The 17,537-nt window shown below is 41.7% G+C and overlaps 1 protein-coding gene and 1 long non-coding RNA gene across 3 annotated transcripts in view; one reads left to right on the forward strand and one right to left on the reverse strand.

Moving 5' to 3' along the window:
* Positions 1-348: 348 nt before the first annotated feature.
* Positions 349-17,537, reverse strand: part of LOC141986436 (uncharacterized) — a 49,543-nt gene continuing 32,354 nt past the window's right edge. The window contains exons 3-6 of one of the 2 annotated variants that reach the window (XM_074950914.1): positions 15,366-15,464; positions 10,605-10,734; positions 8,192-8,291; positions 349-950 (exon numbers count right to left, since the gene is read on the reverse strand). In XM_074950914.1, coding sequence (XP_074807015.1) covers positions 821-950; positions 8,192-8,291; positions 10,605-10,734; positions 15,366-15,464 — 459 coding nt within the window. In that variant the 3' untranslated portion in view covers positions 349-820. Of the gene's footprint in view, positions 951-4,900; positions 4,923-8,191; positions 8,292-10,604; positions 10,735-15,365; positions 15,465-17,537 lie in introns of those variants that run through there. The other variant, XM_074950915.1, reaches the window with a different exon arrangement.
* The window catches only part of LOC141986439 (uncharacterized), a 36,897-nt gene continuing 20,105 nt past the window's right edge, over positions 746-17,537 (forward strand). Inside the window, exons 1-3 of the long non-coding RNA XR_012639281.1 lie at positions 746-834; positions 5,924-6,015; positions 7,126-7,224. This is a non-coding gene — a long non-coding RNA (uncharacterized LOC141986439). The remainder of the gene's footprint in view (positions 835-5,923; positions 6,016-7,125; positions 7,225-17,537) is intronic.

Below are 17,537 nucleotides of genomic sequence, written 5' to 3' on the forward strand. Positions count from 1 at the left end.
TTATTATTTGAGCTCTTACTGAATTTTCCTATTAATTGTAATATTTCAGGGATTATATCATACTTTGTGACAATACAAATTGAACTACACCATCATCATATAGCATTTTCTTATATTCTTTATCTAATTGTCATTCTTCTGACATTGCAATATTCCCCCTCCCCTGCCACCGTGGTACCGGTACAGACCATATTGCCGAGTTAAGTAATATGAGACATAACAGACAGACTTTGATGAGTCCTTTTATTTACCGAGAATGCTTGTGATGGAAAGTCATTAGTAAACACCAAAACACATACAGTATTTTAGAAAAAACTAATCTAACCACGTGGAGCCTTAACCAAAACAGAATTCACCTAAACATAAAATTCTGCATCGCTGAAATTCCTTTTCTGTATCAAAAGGGTAATGTTAACACTTGGCTTTGCTTATGGTGATTGGTATTGATAGTGGTTAAACAGTCTTATCTGTTACTAAAATATCTGTTTGGAAGGGATTAGCAGAGGGAGAATATATTCTTTGTGAATAGTTATTAAAAGCTATAAGATGATAATAAATGCAACTTTCAGTAACTCTCTCTTCTCAGCTACAGTATATCTGAAATCAAACATTTCTTTGTAACTTTACATTCATGTATAATGTTTTGTCAACATATTATTCTTCAAGGCATTATACTGAATTAACAAGTCACTGGGTCAAAGTCTATTCCTATTTATATTGGTAGAAATCCAAACTCTGGTGCAACAGAACGAAATGTGGCCTCTTTGTTTGAGAATGAAAGAATAAAACAGCTGTGTGTCTGAAGAGTTCCTGTTCCATTTTACAGCATTCCAGGTAAGTCTGTCAATGTTTTCAGAGTGGATGAGGCAGCTGTTGTTGTCTGGCTGAGATTGCCACTCTTATATATAGGATTCCTTATGAGTTCCAATTCTGCAAGAGTGTCTTCAGATCTAGAAGATAATTTTTCAAGGACTGTAACTGGGTTTTATGATCCCTAGACATTTATTGTTAAAGTGCTTCAGGCTCTCAGCATATGGAGATTCTTTGCTTTGCTGTTAGTATTGCCAGCTTGCAGAAATCTGTCTTAATAAAAATCTAGTGTGACATATTCCCAAATACGTAGGCAGGATATTTTGGGGCATGGAGTAATTATTATTTAAATTATTTCAGAAATGTTTTAAAATTTGTCCTAGACACTGTTGGTTTGAGGGCACTCCTGGAAAACATGCATCTGTGTTCCCATGTGCATTTTACGCTTTGACAGTGGTGGAATGTGATTTGTATATGCAGCTAGTTTTCAGGAGATACATTCGTCGAACCAGATCCCCTGAAGCTGAAATGGGGAGGTTTACATTAATTCTCCCTGTGCCAGTGAGGCCCTGGCATGCTAAGGTAGATTCACAATGAAGGAGGGCAGGCGGCGGCATGATTTCCACGGGGGAGGACATCTCTAAATCCCATTGGTAGAGATTACCAAGGGGATAAGATGAGTCAGCACTTTCTTTTCTGTCATAGTCTTGGCTGCTTCCTCACCGGTGCCACCCTTTTTCTGAACAGCCCTTGTCTCCTAAGGGCTCTCTCTGACGTCCAGGCTGAAGGCAGTTTGTGGTAGCTTTCCATTGACGCAGACTTTCTAACACCACAGTCTTGGACCAGAGTTTACACTGTAATACAAATCTAGCCAACTACAGATAGCACATTTTAAAGGAGGAGGAGTATTACAGAGCATCTGTCTCCTGTCAGTGCAGGATTGTTCCCCAGAGAATATTCTCCAGTGCTTGTCCATTACTGTTTTTATATCACCACAGACGCTGACTTTTATTTTTCCAAGTGGGTACTCCACCCCAAGGCCCTGCCCCCACTCTGCTCCTTCCCCCGAGGCCCTGTCTTTGCTCCACCCTCTCCCCTGAGGCCCTACCCTCATTCCACCTCTTCCCGCATCCACTCCACCCCTCCCCTAAGTTCCCTTGCCCTCCCGCTGCTTGCTGCTCTCCACCCTCCCCAAGTGCCTCCTGCCAGCTGCCAAACAAGCACTGCAACTATTAGAGCCATGTGGGTATTTAAAAAACCCTCAGAGTTCACCTAAGAATGACACTCATAGATTTCATAAAATATAAAGGAACTTTATTCATGTTTGGGCAGAAATAAGTTGAAGACCGCCTGTATGTTAGAGTGTGAGGGGGTTCAATTAGCATCACACCAAACAGTATTAAACATCAGAAAGACAGATAAGTATAATAGTCCAAGAATAAAAGTGTATATAATCCTTGGGTGCCATGGTCATTTGATTAGCCACCATAACTCCCACATCTTTTTCAGTTTTCTAAGTTTTGCAGAATAAAATGATGGTCACAAACATACCCAGCTTACAGAGTTGTTGGGGTTTTGTTAACAGCATTGAAACTTGTCCTCGAAATCAGTCTACAGTAGTACAGTGTGGAAAGATTCCAGTGCAGTATCCATTAAATTCTAGCTATCTTTAAATCTTGCTGCTTCTCAGATTTGATTCCTCATTGTCACTGTGCCATGCATTACAAGCATAGTCCTGGGGTCTGGAAATGTAACACCTTTTTTGTAGGGCATTCTTACCACAGTTAAATTGTATAAACTCTTCAGGGGTAAGAATCTGTGTAAAGCAAGCTGAAAAATAAGTTTCTATTTTCTTTGGTTTCCACTTGCTCATGAGCTAAAATAATTCATACATTTTGTATTTTGGTTTTGTGTTTTGCAGTGATTCCACACTGTTCGGCAGAGCTTGATTTTGCTTCCAAATTTCATCAGAAATGACACTGTACCCCCAAACTGAACCTTTTAAACATCCCCTCAGTGTGCAAGTCATTTTGTTTCCCCTTTACCCCCTCAAAATGCTCTTTGCCGTGTCAAACCTCTTATTGAATGCATCTAGCTCCTTGTTCCCACTGTTTAAAAAATTGTCTGAGTAGCTGCTGAAGCAACCGCTCAGCTATTGCGACTGTCACTAAGGAATGAGAGTGACTTGTCACCTTCCTATCTCCTTATGTCCAGAGGAACATAACTCAAAATATTTCCTTTGCTAGTTTTGCCAGTTCATTTGCTAGGTAAGTCCATTAACAGAGAAGCTCCTCTTATGAGGGGGTTAATTCAGGAGACTTTGCCATTTTGATACTTAAGTTTCCCAAAAGACCTTCTGGCCTCCTGATTCATGCATGAGCGCCCCCTTCCCCCCCCCCCCCCCACATACCTTCCTACCTTTGCAAACACTTTGGGCATGAAATCACAAAGTAATGGTCTCTACTCTGACCAAAAAGGTGGTTTTGGAAAGGAGAAAATGTTGTTTTGATAAAGAAGGCTCTTAACAAATGAAAATCATGAGTTAAATACGACTCTAGTTGGGAGGCCAAGCAAATTCTTGATATCCAGCACTGAATACAGCATGTCACTGTAGGGGAAAAAGACCGATACCATTCTTTTTTGTCAGAATGAAAACATAATTAACAGTAATGCCTATATAGCACTTTGAATATCTACAATGATGTGTGCTATGGATTTATAAGGTTAACTGCGAAAAACATATGATATGCATAGTGTTACAGCACTATGGTTCATGGTCAGATAATGAACCGGGGCGTCATGACAGCCCGAATACTAATCCCAGTGTTTCTACTAATGGCTGGGTGTCCTGGTCAATTTACTTTGTTTTTATCTCAGCTTCTCATTGTATAATCTAGGTATAAGAAGTATTTAGCTGCCTCACAGGTATATGAAGAATAATTAAACACAGGAGTGTTTTAAAGGTCATAATAATTTATAATGGCATTCTAATTTATTATTTTTGACCATTGGTTTTGCTTCACAATTATTCAGTCAATCTTACTTCAAATGTTTCTGCCTCCAGTCTTCTGTAATTACTTACCAATCTTTAGTAGTAATAGTGTTACTGAGTTGGCACCTGATCCTTAACACACATAGGAGTAATTTTACTTACCTAGGTAGGTCCATTGTTAAACCATTACTTTCCTCTATTTTTAATTTTCTGTAGAATAGTACTAAAATGTTACCCTGCCATATTGTATATAAATACTTTAGACTTCTCAGAGGTCTGAAATTTGACTTTTATCTGTGGACCTACTTAGCACAAGAAAGGAGAGGGCTTCCAGTAGTTGCTGTTCCCTGGTTTAGATTTTGGCTGGGCCACTGATAGTTATAAAGTTTAGTTTCTGATATTGTGAACCATGGTAAAACTGATTATAAGAAGGAAATATGTTGGAATCATAATCAAAGTGTTATGTATGTCCCATGCTATTTATTATTTGTATTATGGTAGTGCCTAGGAGTCAATTAAAAATAGGAATCCATTGTGCTAGGTAGGGTCAGAGTCATCCCTTGGGTATGGCGAATCGGGGTGACCGCTCCAGGCCCCGCACTTCAGTGTGCGTCTGTCGTGCAGGGCCAGGCGTCGACTTTTCAAACTGCTGGGAGATGCTCGACCCCCAGCTCTGTCCCAGGCCCTCCCCCAACTCCACCCCTTCCCCCCAAGGCCCCACCCTGCCCCACCTCTTCCTGCCCCTGCTCCACCCATGCCCCGCCAAGGTCCACCCCCTCCCATGAGCACGCTGTGTCCCTGCTCCTCCCCGCTCCCTCCCAGACTCCCTGAATGCTATGAAACAGCTGTTCATGGTGGGTGGGAGGTACGGGGAGGGAGAGTGGGGAAGGTGCTGATCCGCAGGGCCACTGGCAGTCAGGAAGCGCCGGAGGGGGGGCTGGGTGTGAGCTGATGGGGGGGCTGCTGGTGAGTGCTCAGCACCCACCATTTTTTCTCCATGGGTGCTCCAGCAGTGGCCCACACAGGCCGATTTGTCCTGGGCCCCACACCCTCCTAGGGATGGCCCTGGGTAATGTACACACAGAGTAGCAGACAGTCTCTGTCCCACAGAACTCACAACCTAAACAATTAATGATAAGTCATGAGTAATTAGTATTGAGTAATGTATTAATATAGGACAGCTGTATTCATCACATTTTAATTGGTGAACAAATATTTTAGAAAGACCATATGAAAGAAGGGACGTTTGGTAACCCAACAAAGAATAATTGCCAAGTTTCAGTCTGCACAAGAAATTCTGTTCTCCTCACAGAACAATTACTGTACCTTTCAGTTTCCACTCAGTGGTAAATACCTGGAAGCTGTGCTTAAAGTGACTTGTCTACCACCCATCATTTACATTTCATGTTTTCCATGTTCACTAGACTAGAAGAGACCCATTATGCACAAATTCACTAGCTCATTTTACACTTTCCTGTCCAAAAAGAGACAGAATCAGGCCAGATAACTATTGCTGGGCCCATCAACCGATTTATGCTTGTAGAAAGACATTATTTTCAATCACTCCGGCTTTTTGGGAACGGCAAAGGCAACAATTTACCTCCACTGGTGTTAGCACCAGAAAAAACATTTGTTCTTTGGAGTGTATAATGTGAAAAGGTAAGGTATTCCCTACCAGGCGAATGTAATCCATGTCAGATAGGGGAAGTGAACTGACACTGAAACTGTCCCTCACACCGATTCTCTCTAATTAGGTTGTGTTTGAGGACCACAACTAACAATGATTTATCTGTTTGTTTTAATTTGTGAGAAAAACAGTCCTCATGAAAGTGAGGAACTAAAAGCACGTATGTGAGTCAGTCACAGGGCCTGATCACATGCCATTGAGATCAGTTGGAGCCTGTGTCTTCAGTGAGTACAGCAGGATTATGACCAATGTGCACATGGTTCTGCCAGTGCCCCTTCTTTCTGACCTTTGAATAATTCAGCCCCAGACCTGTCCTGAGTCAGAGATTCAAATACTATGAGATGGCTAAACTAGAATACAGTATATAGGATATTTTTCAGGTTTTATGATACCATCTGTTACTCTCTATTTTAAAAGAATTAATTATATTTCAGTGCACAGGAGTATTCCTGGAAAGTTTCACAATGGGGAACTCTGAGCAGTATGTGACTCCACATGTGGTGAAAATAGAGCCTTTTAAACTCAGGTAAACGATACCCCAGGGTTTCTTGTGCATGAATGCTTGTGTGTGTGTGTGTGTGTGTGTGTGTGTGTGTGTGTGTGTGTGTGTGTGTGTGTGTGTGTGTGTGTGTGAGAATTATATAAACTCTTTGTCAACGCACAGCTTCACTTGTATTCACTTGAGCCAGAACTGATTACACTAGCACTTAGTGGTATAAGTCTCAGAAATGTTGAATGAGACATTTACTTTAGTAATACAGCAATCACATGGACTATACTGGGATTATGTTTAGTGATAAATGATGCAAACAGCAAAATATCCCTATGTTCTAATGAAAACAATTTCTGATGTTTTTTTTTTTAAGTTTACAAAATAGGGGCAAATACTCAGTGTGCAATGTATGATGGTTAATTTCTCTATTTCCCTTAGTGTTAATCAGCCATGTGGCCTGTGACAGATATCTCCAATAGCTGGTGATGGGACACTAGATGGGAAGGACTCTAAGTTACTACAGAGGGGCTTGTCCACATGCGCACTGTCTAACTGATCACCATATTTGGGGTCAGGAAGGAATTTTCCCCCAGGGAAAATTGGCAGAGAGCCTGGGGCATTTTCACCTTTCTCTGCAGCATGGGGCACAGGTCACTTGCAGGTTATACCGTTGTAAATGGTGGATTCTCTGTAATGAGAAGTCTTTAAATCATGATTTGAGGACTTTAGTAACTCAGCCAGGGATTAGGGGTCTCTTACAGGAGTGGGTAGGTGAGGTTAATGTGCAGGAGGTCAAAGTAGAAGATCATGATGGTCCCTTCTGACCTTAAAGTCTATGACTCTATGAGATATTTCAACCACATGCAGTATCTTTGGGACCCTCTGGTATTAAGTGTATAAATGGTTTACGTATTACAGCAGGCAGGATTGTTTGTAGCTCTGGGGGAGAGGGGGTTGCCACAGCTCTGACAGAAACTAAAAACATTAGATGAATCACTTTAGGTTGTAAACACCTCCAGAGGTACCATCCCCTGGGGACACGTACAGATAGTGGTTCAAACTAGATTTTTTAGAGACCAACAAATAACTTTTTATGTGAAAAAGCCGAGTTTAAACAGACTCAGTGCCTTCTTTCTGATCCAGGAAATGGATGAGACCTTCTGTTCAAAGTCCCCAACCCTTGTGGAAGGGTTGGAAAGATGTTGGCCTACAAGTACCCCAAAAACCGACGGGTGGCCTCTGGTAAGCTTTTAGCATGTGCATAGGAACTTTTATTGTTGTTATATGTTTTCTCTGTAATGCTTTTACCTTAAGAAAAAAATGTGCTGGCTTAGAAAGAGCTATATGATAAAGGGTAACTGCTGGCAATCCATAGCCCGCAGAGAGAAAGCAAAGCACAAGCTTGCTGGGGATATCAGGGTAGTGCAGAGGGACTGCAAGCCTAAGCCCCCGGTCTGAAGGGAGTGAGAGAGGAGAGTCTCCGTCCCAAGAAAAGTGATGTCTGGAAAGCCTAAAACCTTAAGTGGGTTCACTCAAGAGACCATGGAAGAGGATCAAAGGTGCGGTTAACCTTGGCCTATACATGGCCTATATATCAACACCGAAACAGAATAATGCTAATTTCCAATGACAATAAGATCTTTTACTAAAAAAAGATTTCAGATGGACAAAGAGTGAAATCCTGGCTCCATTGAAACCAACAGAAGTTTTGCCTTTGACTTCAATGGGGCCAGGATTTCACCCTGACTCTTTAAATATATTATTCAGTCTTCAACCTAAAACACTGAATCCCCCTCTCCTGCCCCCTCCACCACATCCTCTCATGCAGCCCACAATTACTTCATTTCAATCTTATCCTCTAAAGAATTTTCTCTGGGTGGTGATACCCTTGCCCCATCTCTATTATTCCTCCTCACACTTCCTCTTATGGTAGATTTCCTTAGAATTGAATTGGGTTTGAACCAATTGAAAATTTACTTTAAACACCTAATTTAACAGAAGGTGATATTCTTTGGATAGACTTTAAATAGAAATCTATGGCAGGGATACAATTCTCTGTTAAATTTCTTTGTCAGCTGGTCTAAACCAAAGACCGGTCCTGAGTCCTCCCCTAACCTTTCATCCCCCTGACCTTCCCTCACATGATTTTCTTCTACACATATCTGTGGCTGTGGTCCTCTTCCTCTGGCTGGGCATGTAAAAGTCTTACCTTACTTCTCTTGAGCAGTACTTAAAGAGGTGGAGATGGGCAGAGCCATCAAGGAGGGTAGGAAGGCACAGAATGATGGGTGACTTCAGATTGGATGGACCTGAGAATGGAGAAAAGAAAAATGATTTTGGGGGTGGATGAACATTTTCCTTAGTGGAAAAGAGCAAGTTCCCTTGGAGTTTTAGTGAGGTGGGAAATTAGTGAGGCCAAGAATGAATGTGTGTGTGTTTGTATAAAATTAATTTTTCTGATGTGCAAAGTGTTCTTATTTAAAACCCCTGTCAGAGATTTAGTACACTCATTTTGCACCTTACTTACCCTTTTCTCTTTGTCTTTCACATTTTTTCCTATAGTTAATTTCCTTTCCTCCAGCTCTAACCTCCTTTGATTAAACCAAATCCAACTTTGAGTCAAACAAATTATGTTTTGTCCCCAGTCCAGCAACCTGATCTACCCACGCAGAGTCCCTCTGAAGTCACTGGTGTTCTGCAAGAGTGCAGGGGCCTGCTTGCAAGGATTAAATTGCAGGATCTGGACTTCAGACCATAAAGTTTGAATACTTGCTAGAATTAAACTTTGGAAATGATCCCTACTTCAGTTCAGTTATGTCTCATAAGCAGTAATGGCTAGTGGAGAGGTTTGGGGGGAGGGGAGAAAACAATAGACAAACAAACAACCCTGCTTCTAATATCACTAAGACCCACAGTGAGATCAGCTGATACAAATTTTGCTAGAAGTCCACCTTCCTTGTTTTTCTGCTTTCTTTTAGGACCAGGAGAATGAGGAAGGCTGCTTAAAATCACAAATTAGAGGCTAAAATGTAAACGATTTAAAGAAGAAAACAATACTTTGAGTAGTATAGGAAAATTCTACGGGGAGCTGTGCTGGAAATTCCACCCTTTAATATAAACAAGGAAAAATTATGATGAATATAAATGATTGCTTTACCATCAGGATAAACAGCTGCAAGAACAGATAAAATAACTTGCAAATTTTCAAAGGATAAAACCTAGAAAAAAATTCCAGCTGCAACAGGCAGGCACACTCTTGAAGAATGGGCTTGTACTTCAACTCCCAGTGCTTTAGTCACAGTCTAAGAGGGCTAGGGAGAGGCAGCCTCAGTTCCAGCAGCAGCTGCTGCTCTCTACTTCAGTTAATTCTAGAAACGTGACTCATGATGCAAACTATTGCAATTATTTACGTTAGACACATTTCATGTGTCATGTGCATCTCTCTCACTGATGCTTTTTAAAAATCATAGAATCATAGAAAATTAGGGTTAGAAGAGACCTCAGGAGGTCCTCTAGTTCAATCCCCTGCTCAAAGCAGGACCAACACCAATTAAATCATCCCAGCCAGGGCTTTGTCAAGCCTGACCTTAAGAACCTCCAAGGATGGAGATTCTACCACCTCCATAGATAACCCATTCCAGTGCTTCACCACCCTCCTAGTGAAATAGTTTTTCCTAATATCCAACCTAGACCTCCTCCACTGCAACTTGAGACCATTGCTCCTTGTTCTATCTGCCACCACTGAGAACAGCCTAGCTCCATCCTCTTTGGAGCCCCCCCTTCAGGTAGTTGAAGGCTGCTATCAAATCCCGACCCCTCCCCCCCCCACGCTCTTCTCTTCTGCAAACTAAATAAGCCCAGTTCCCTCAGCTTCACCTCATAAGTCATGTGCCCTAGACCCCTAATCATTTTCATTGCCCTCCACTGAACTCTCTACAATTTGTCCACATCCTTTCTGTAGTGGGGGGCCCAAAACTGGACACAATACTCCAGATGTGGCCTCACCAGTGCCAAATAGAGGGGAATAATCACTTCCCTCAATTTGCTGGCAACGCTCCTACTAATGCAGCCCAATATGCTGTTACATTGGCATTTATTATCAAAATGTCTTTCCTTTATCATGTGTGGTTTTGGAAATCAATTATTACAAGGATGAGTTTTAAAAATAAAATCACATAAATAAGCTTCCCCCGAAATTCTTTTTTTTTTCAAAATTCTTATTTTGAAAATGAAAAACAAACAATTTTGACTAAAATATTTCACAGAAAGAATTGTGAAAAAAATCATAAAATGAAATAAGGCTGCCACAGGGTCCACTCGCTGCTAGGATTGTAAATCCAAGCTGAAACTAAAGCTCACTCAGTATTTGCTGTTCATTTTATTGAAATGAAATCAGAAGTAAGTAGAGATCCTCTATGCTGAATGGGAAAGGGAGCATTCTGTACCAACTGATAGTTTTGGTATTATGATCTCTTTTCAAATCTACAAATTGGTATTGTTGCATGTTTGAATTCAATCACGCTTTGAGATTGTCAAATAACAGGATCAAATGGAATTATTTAATCAAAGATTAGCAATCAGAGATTAGTACAGCACTATACAGAAAAAAATAGATACGATACCTTTGGTGTGAAGCAAAGCACTGGCCTCTGTGTTGCTCTTCTTTGCAACTGGTGGGATGCTAGCAGTGCGCAGTCCCCACCTGCTTTCCAAAACCTCTGTCCTTTTATGGGGTATGAGACAAAGAACCCACTTTTTGGAAGGAAAAAATACTTTTCCGTGATTAATTTCACCTTGAGTTATGTTTTAACATTTTTGTATTACCTCATTACTTATGGAATTTCCTTTATCACATCTTTCGGTTACATGACTCATAAGTCAGAGGGAATTCTAATCTGGTCATTATTACTGATAGCCGGGACAACCGGCAGTTGCCACTGAGTTAAAAACATCATTTAATGGATTTCCCATTTTATCATTTCAGAAAACATCTGCAATATCAATTATTCATCAATCACCCACTCCTGCTTATATTTCTGTAGTTTGGGGAGGTCTCTTTCATGGACATCTGTTTTCCCACAGTCATGGAAGTGCCAGCCATAATGAAATACAGTCCCGTACTCAACCATATGAAATTCCTAAATATAGGTCACTCACAGGTTATAAACCAAGAGTCTAGCCTTACTATTCAAACATGCTCTTTGCTAATGTCATAAAGATTTTGGGAGAATAGTTAATATTGAATGAATTTAATATACAAAGAGGAAAAGAGAATTAAAAGGGTTAATATTTACTAACAGGAACCTACCATAAATTTGCATGAGTATATTTATTACAATGTATTTGGACCATTTCTAGGACTCATCTATTAGGTATGCGGCACTTCTTTACCAGCCATCCTTAGAAACAGAGTGGATATCAGCCCTCTGTAGGCTCAAAGGACTATGATGCCCTGGTTAACACAGACTGGTGTAAAATGGTACTTACTACTTTTTAGTCCCACTGGCCACAACTGAATTTTTTTAACTATCTTTTCTAGTATTAATTTTTGCTCATAAACATATTGTAAGAAAGACTCACAATGAGACATTCAGTCAAATTTTGGGCTCAGATTAATGGTTTAAATAGGGATGGTCTTAATTTTTGAACCATCAAACTCCAGTTTATTTATCTTATAAAATAACTCAAACATATACGGCCAGATCTTAGCTGTGGCTATGCTAGTCTACGCTTCCTCTTGTGTAGGGAGAATGGTGGGGGTGTTCTGGAAGTAGGAGGGTAGTGCATTCTGATTACTAGCTTGTATAAGTGTCCTCAGAGAAGCCAGAATAAATGACCAGACTTGAGGTTGCTCTAAATTATGCCAAGGCAGCCATGGAAATGAAGATAGAACAAACAAGCCTTACAGACAACTTCTCTCCCCTCCTAACCTGCTTTCTTGCCTGCTCTGAGCAGACCTCTCGTGGCACTGATTATCTGGTACATAATCTCTATTAGTAGGCTTTTTAAACTATGGGCCAGATCTCATAGAGAAGTCAATAGAGCCACACTGATTTTCACCAGCTGAGAATCAGTCCCAATATCTTGTAAAACAAATTCTGCCCATCCTTTCCAATTACAAATAAGTAGGGTGACCATATTTCCCATTGCTGAAGATGGGACACCTGGTAAAATTACTCGTATTCAAGCGAGTTCAATGGCAATCAATCAGAACTATGCAGTACAAACGTTCAAATTAACACTAAGTTAATTGAGCCCCTGTTAAAAAGAAATACTGCGTAGTTGCATTCTTGTTATTTACCTTCTTATCTTTAAGGCTTTAGGGTTCACATGGGAAGAGGTGATACATGCACTCCCATACACCGCTCTCACATGGGGGCGGGGTGTGATTGACCAACCCAACCCTCCTTGCCCAGCGCTCTCTGCCCTCCATTCCTGGATGGGCCCCCAAGATGGACCAGCCTCTCCTGGTAACTGGCGCCACACCTTCCCAAGGCAATACGTGGGGGGGCACACAAGGTCACATCCCCGCCCCCCAGATTTAGGCCAGGGTTCACACCAGAATGTGGCCAGCAGCAGCCATTGACACTGTACAGGAGGGAAGGGACAGGAGCTGCTTCCAGATGCAGGGGAGGGAAGGGGGCGGATGGGGACAGGACAAGGGATGACCTGGCCCGTATCTTTGCAGAGCTCAGCTCTCCCCCCCACCCACCTCCTCTGTGGCTGGAAGCAGCTTGTCCCTTCCTGCCTGCACAATGTCGAAAGGCAGCTAACACCTCCAGGCTGCAGCTGGCCACCGACATAAACCAGCCACCTCCTGTCCTCTGGCTACAGCATGGGCAGGAATGGATTAAACCCTAAGGATGCATTGTGCATCGGGGCCCATGGAACCTGACTGCAGGGGCTTCAGCAAACTGGGCCAGAGAGGTGGCTCAGCAGGGCAGGGGGCCTAGGGGACGGAGCAGCCCCACGCTCCCCGGGGACAGGACCCAGGGTGGGGGGTGGGTGGGTGAAGAGGATGCTAATCCCCTGCCTGGGGGGCTGCTGTGGAGCCTGCAGGGTCGGGGCATGAACAGGCTGGAAATCGCTCTCCCCTCTGGAGCTTAGCTGAGGGGCAATGAGGCTTCCCCATGCCAGCGCTGTGCAGGGCTTTGGTATGTGCAGGACTCGGCTCCTCCTGGCCAGCGCCCCGGGCCGGAGGGTCTTGGGCTTTCCCAGGGTGCCGACCCAGCCCGAGACAGTGGGGGAAGGAAGGAGCCTGCTGGCCAGACTGTTGGTGAGCTGAGCACTCTGACCAGGGGCTGGTTTTCCACACAGCACTGGGAGCAGGACGTGCTCCGCTGGGGGGGAGCGGGGGGAGGTGCAGGAGCAGTGGGGCTGGGCAGGAGAGCAAAGGGGCAAAGCAGGGAGAGGACAGCGAGAGAGGGAGCACAAAAAGAGCTGATGGGTGGGCAGCAGAGGCGACATGTAACTGGCTGCTGCCTGGCACTTGTTCGCATTCACCAGCCACTGCAGCTCGCAGCCAATCCTGGCCGGAAATGGGATGGGGAGCAGGTCCCTGCTGGCCAAGAGCCGGCATGCAGCGGTGGCTGTGCTGGTGGACCAGCAGGGGGAGCGGCCGGCCCCGCATGCTAGAGCTTTGCCCTGCCACCAGTTTGCACACTCACCCCCATTGTCGGCCACTGGACCTCCCCACTCACTGCTGGTGAGCAGACGGATGGAGACAGGGATCCAGCCAGCAGCAGGACCCACCAGTACTGATGTTGGGGGGGGGGGAGGGGAGGGGGCGGGAGAGGAGGGACAGAAAATATGGGACAATTTGCCCGTTTTTAAGAAAAAGTCAGGACACATGCAGGAGAGCTTAAATATGGGACTGTCCCTTTAAAAACGGGATGTCTGGTCACCCTACAATAAGTTATTTGTCAATCCAAATTAGTTATACCTCTCTCAGTGTTATTTGTTGGTATTAGATATTTCCATAGTAACTGATACATGTTTGTTGAGGGTTTTTGCTTCTTGTTTAACAGAATCCTTCCGAATAGGAAAACAGCTATTCCCTCAAAGGAGATCAGAAAGTTTAGAAAGCATTAGATATGAGGGTCAGAAGTTCATGAGTAAGTGCATTGATTTTATTTTTAAGAGAACACTTCTACTGTCTTTTAGAAAATTAATACATTAGGAGGGAAAAATAAACATCTGAATAACAAATACTTTTTCTTTGCTGATTCACACAAAAGCTGATTCACTCAAAAACAGAAGTTAAGTTCGCTATATGGTCTACTGTACATGACAGTTATCTACTACGATTTGTACTTCTACAGTATGTTATGATGAAGACTGTTTAATCACAGCAGTTTTTGGGTTGTCATGGTGAAAAGGGGTAATAGCAATGAAAATATAGAGTTGTGGTGTTTGTTTTTTTTTAAAGTCCAATGTTTCAGGGATTGTATATCCCAAATAATCTTCACATACCAACTCAGTGCAAATAGTGTAACTTAAATGCTGCAAGAAGTAACCTTTACCTCCAAAAATCTACCAAACTTTTTCTTCGTATGCGTTCCCAGTGCATCTCATCTTCCTTCTGTCTTTCTTCTAATTGTAAAGTCGTACAGAAATGTGTGCCTTCCAAATAGCAAATTGTATTTTCAGAGCTTAATAATAATAGAATTGTGATAACAAGTGAATAGATCTGAACGTGGTAGATGTGGCCTTGGTAAACCTGATTTAATTCTTTCTAAAGGACTTTATTTCTTTAACTTTTAGAGCAGGGTGAACCTTAATACCCCTAGAGGAATTACAGTTTTCACTGGGGGCTCACTGTTCTGGTCCCCTAATGGTGTGCCTCAGCAATCGCTTCAAATTACCCTCTAACGTAGACCTGGGTCTGATTGAACACCTTAAGAGAAACTGGTTCTTTAACCACACACATGCATTCAAAAATCTTTCAAAACTGAGAAAAAGATACATTTTAAAAATGTAATGTGAAAATCTCAGAAGCCATGACACTTGTGAAAGCTGCAACAAAAAAAGACTTTTTTGATTATATTTGTTTCAAGTATGTGACTGTTGGTTCAGAAAGTTCTATTAACTCACTGGAGGGAGCAACTGCTTAACCTATTAGCAAGGATTTCATTAAACATTTAAAAAAAACCCACTATAATAAGTGTAACACTGGATTCATCTGTCTTGCCAGCAGTTGCTGTTCTGGCCAGGAAACAATGAGAGACTAGAAATTAATACTGTTTTTCCCTTGTCCTGCTTAGCTGCTGGAAGCTATGTCTGAGTATTGCGACTGACATAGACAGCTGACATTAGCTACCATAGATCTGAGAAGCTCATCTGACAATGATAATGAACAGGAAAAGTACTTCAAGATTGCTTACCCCCCTGCCGGTTTCATTTTTCTTGCTCAGGATTACTTTCATGCTTTTCCATCTGTTCCCCAACCTGTTCTGTCTTGCACAAAAATAGTAGTCAAGGGCCTAAAACAAAACATAAATGAAATCCTGCCCCTGTTAAACACCACTGCAATTCAAGACACATTGCCTTTCTGTTATCAGTGCCCATTTCAGCTAACTGAGCCCCTCAGTTTTGCAACAGAGACTCCATAGTTAAGCTTGCACTGAAATTTGCACATAAAGCAGGGGTTATATATATCTGTTGCATATGAATCATATTTGTGTCCTCCCCAAATTTGCAGAACATACTTTGAGTACAGAATGAATTTTCTGAAAAACTTCAACTGAATCTGGAGTACCCATTTTGAAATAACCCCAAACATGTTTGGTTTAGTTTTTGATGATGCTATCCATACTTCAGATTCCCTTGGAAAATAGCTTCCTGATTTTTGAGATCTGAAAATGCTACTTTTTCAGGTATTATTTAATTTGCCCTTGTAGTGATGAATGTTTCTATCCACATCATGATCAAAAACATTTAAACAATTGATATGTCTAATCAAATAGATTTTAAAGCATCCCAGCTTTCACTTACACAGAAAAATAATTTATAGCCCTCATGGTGGTAAAGACTACCTTGATCTGAGTATGAACTAATGCAGTGTTGTTTTCCTACATGTGAAAATAACCTGAGATATAGAATCATAGAACTGGAAGGGACCTTGAGAGGTCATCTAGTCCAGTCCCCACCTGCATTCATGGCAGGACTAAGTATTATCTAGACCATTCCTGACAAGTGTTTGTCTGACCTGCTCTCAAAAATCTCCAATGATGGAGATTCCACAGCCTTCCTAGGCAATTTATTCCAGTGCTTAACCATCCTGACATACCCCATTCGTCTGAATTTTTACTGATTATGTATTTTTAAACAGAAATCTAAACACCATGGATGAAATCCTGACTCCATCAAAATCAATGCCCAAACTCTCATTGCTTTCAATTAGGCTAGGATTTCCCCCAAAACTCCTATTTCATTCTTTCTCTTGGGTTAAATTAAATTTCCTCTGGATGTTAATATTGTGTTTAGGTGAAATGGACTATGTCAAACTGAATATGATACCCCAGATATATCTGAAAATTAACCATCTGGAAAGAGACATTGCAACAAGTGAAGGATATTGTGAAACTGGCAGGAAAGCCTGATCCCCAAAGGAATGCGGAAATACACATTCAATACTATGATTAGCTACAAAACAAGGAAACAACCTAGTGAGGTAACCACTCAAACATTTTGCAAGAGGGTTATTAATGACAATTCAAACATGAACGTTTTAATGCTCAGTCATTTCAACAATTTCCTTCTTATCAGTTCCCAAAGATTCGTCAAACTTAACTTTAGCCATGTTACTTTTGCCTTCTGTTAAAAATGCCATTCCTGTGCCCCAGCATACACTTCTGGATCCCTCACTGAGAATAAAAATGTATTAAAAACCATTGGACAAGGTAATAATAGTTTCAATAGATATCAATGGCCTTGCCACCAGCCTCAATTTTGTGAAAAGATTATTGGTACCATGACACTGATTAGAAAAATCTCAGTAGGAATTACATGCAAATAAATTGGTGTTAGAGTTGGCACTGATAATGTTCAGGAAAACAAAGTGGTTTATTTTTTATTTTTCAGTCCTTTTATTTACAAATGCAAGGATGAAGTAATTGAGTGTACTCATAAATATGACACCATAAGCCCCATTATTCAAATTTCATCAATCAGTCCTCAGAAAGAGTTAATACACAATAGGTGAACGTAAATCTATTGTCAGGTTTTGTTATCTGTGAAATTCTCTTCTTTTTGGATGGATTCAGCTCCTGATTTAATCTGTCAAACAATTTTCAATTTAAAATTCCAACTGGAATAGTCACATACACATTTCTGGCATGTAGCGATCAATGTAGCTAATAGAGCATTACTTGATGATCTATAAGGAAAGCGTATATAGTCCTACACTCACTACTGCATGCTTTGCGTTGTCAGTGTCAGCTCCTATAAAGGAATCTTACTATTAGACACTTCACATGGAGTTAGCATTTTGTAGAGACCAGGATATAGACTCATGAACAACCTCCAGTCAGGGGGGCTGGAACAATTTGTATAGT

The sequence above is a fragment of the Natator depressus genome, chromosome 4, assembly GCF_965152275.1.
Source record: "Natator depressus isolate rNatDep1 chromosome 4, rNatDep2.hap1, whole genome shotgun sequence".
Classification (NCBI taxonomy): domain Eukaryota; kingdom Metazoa; phylum Chordata; order Testudines; family Cheloniidae; genus Natator; species Natator depressus.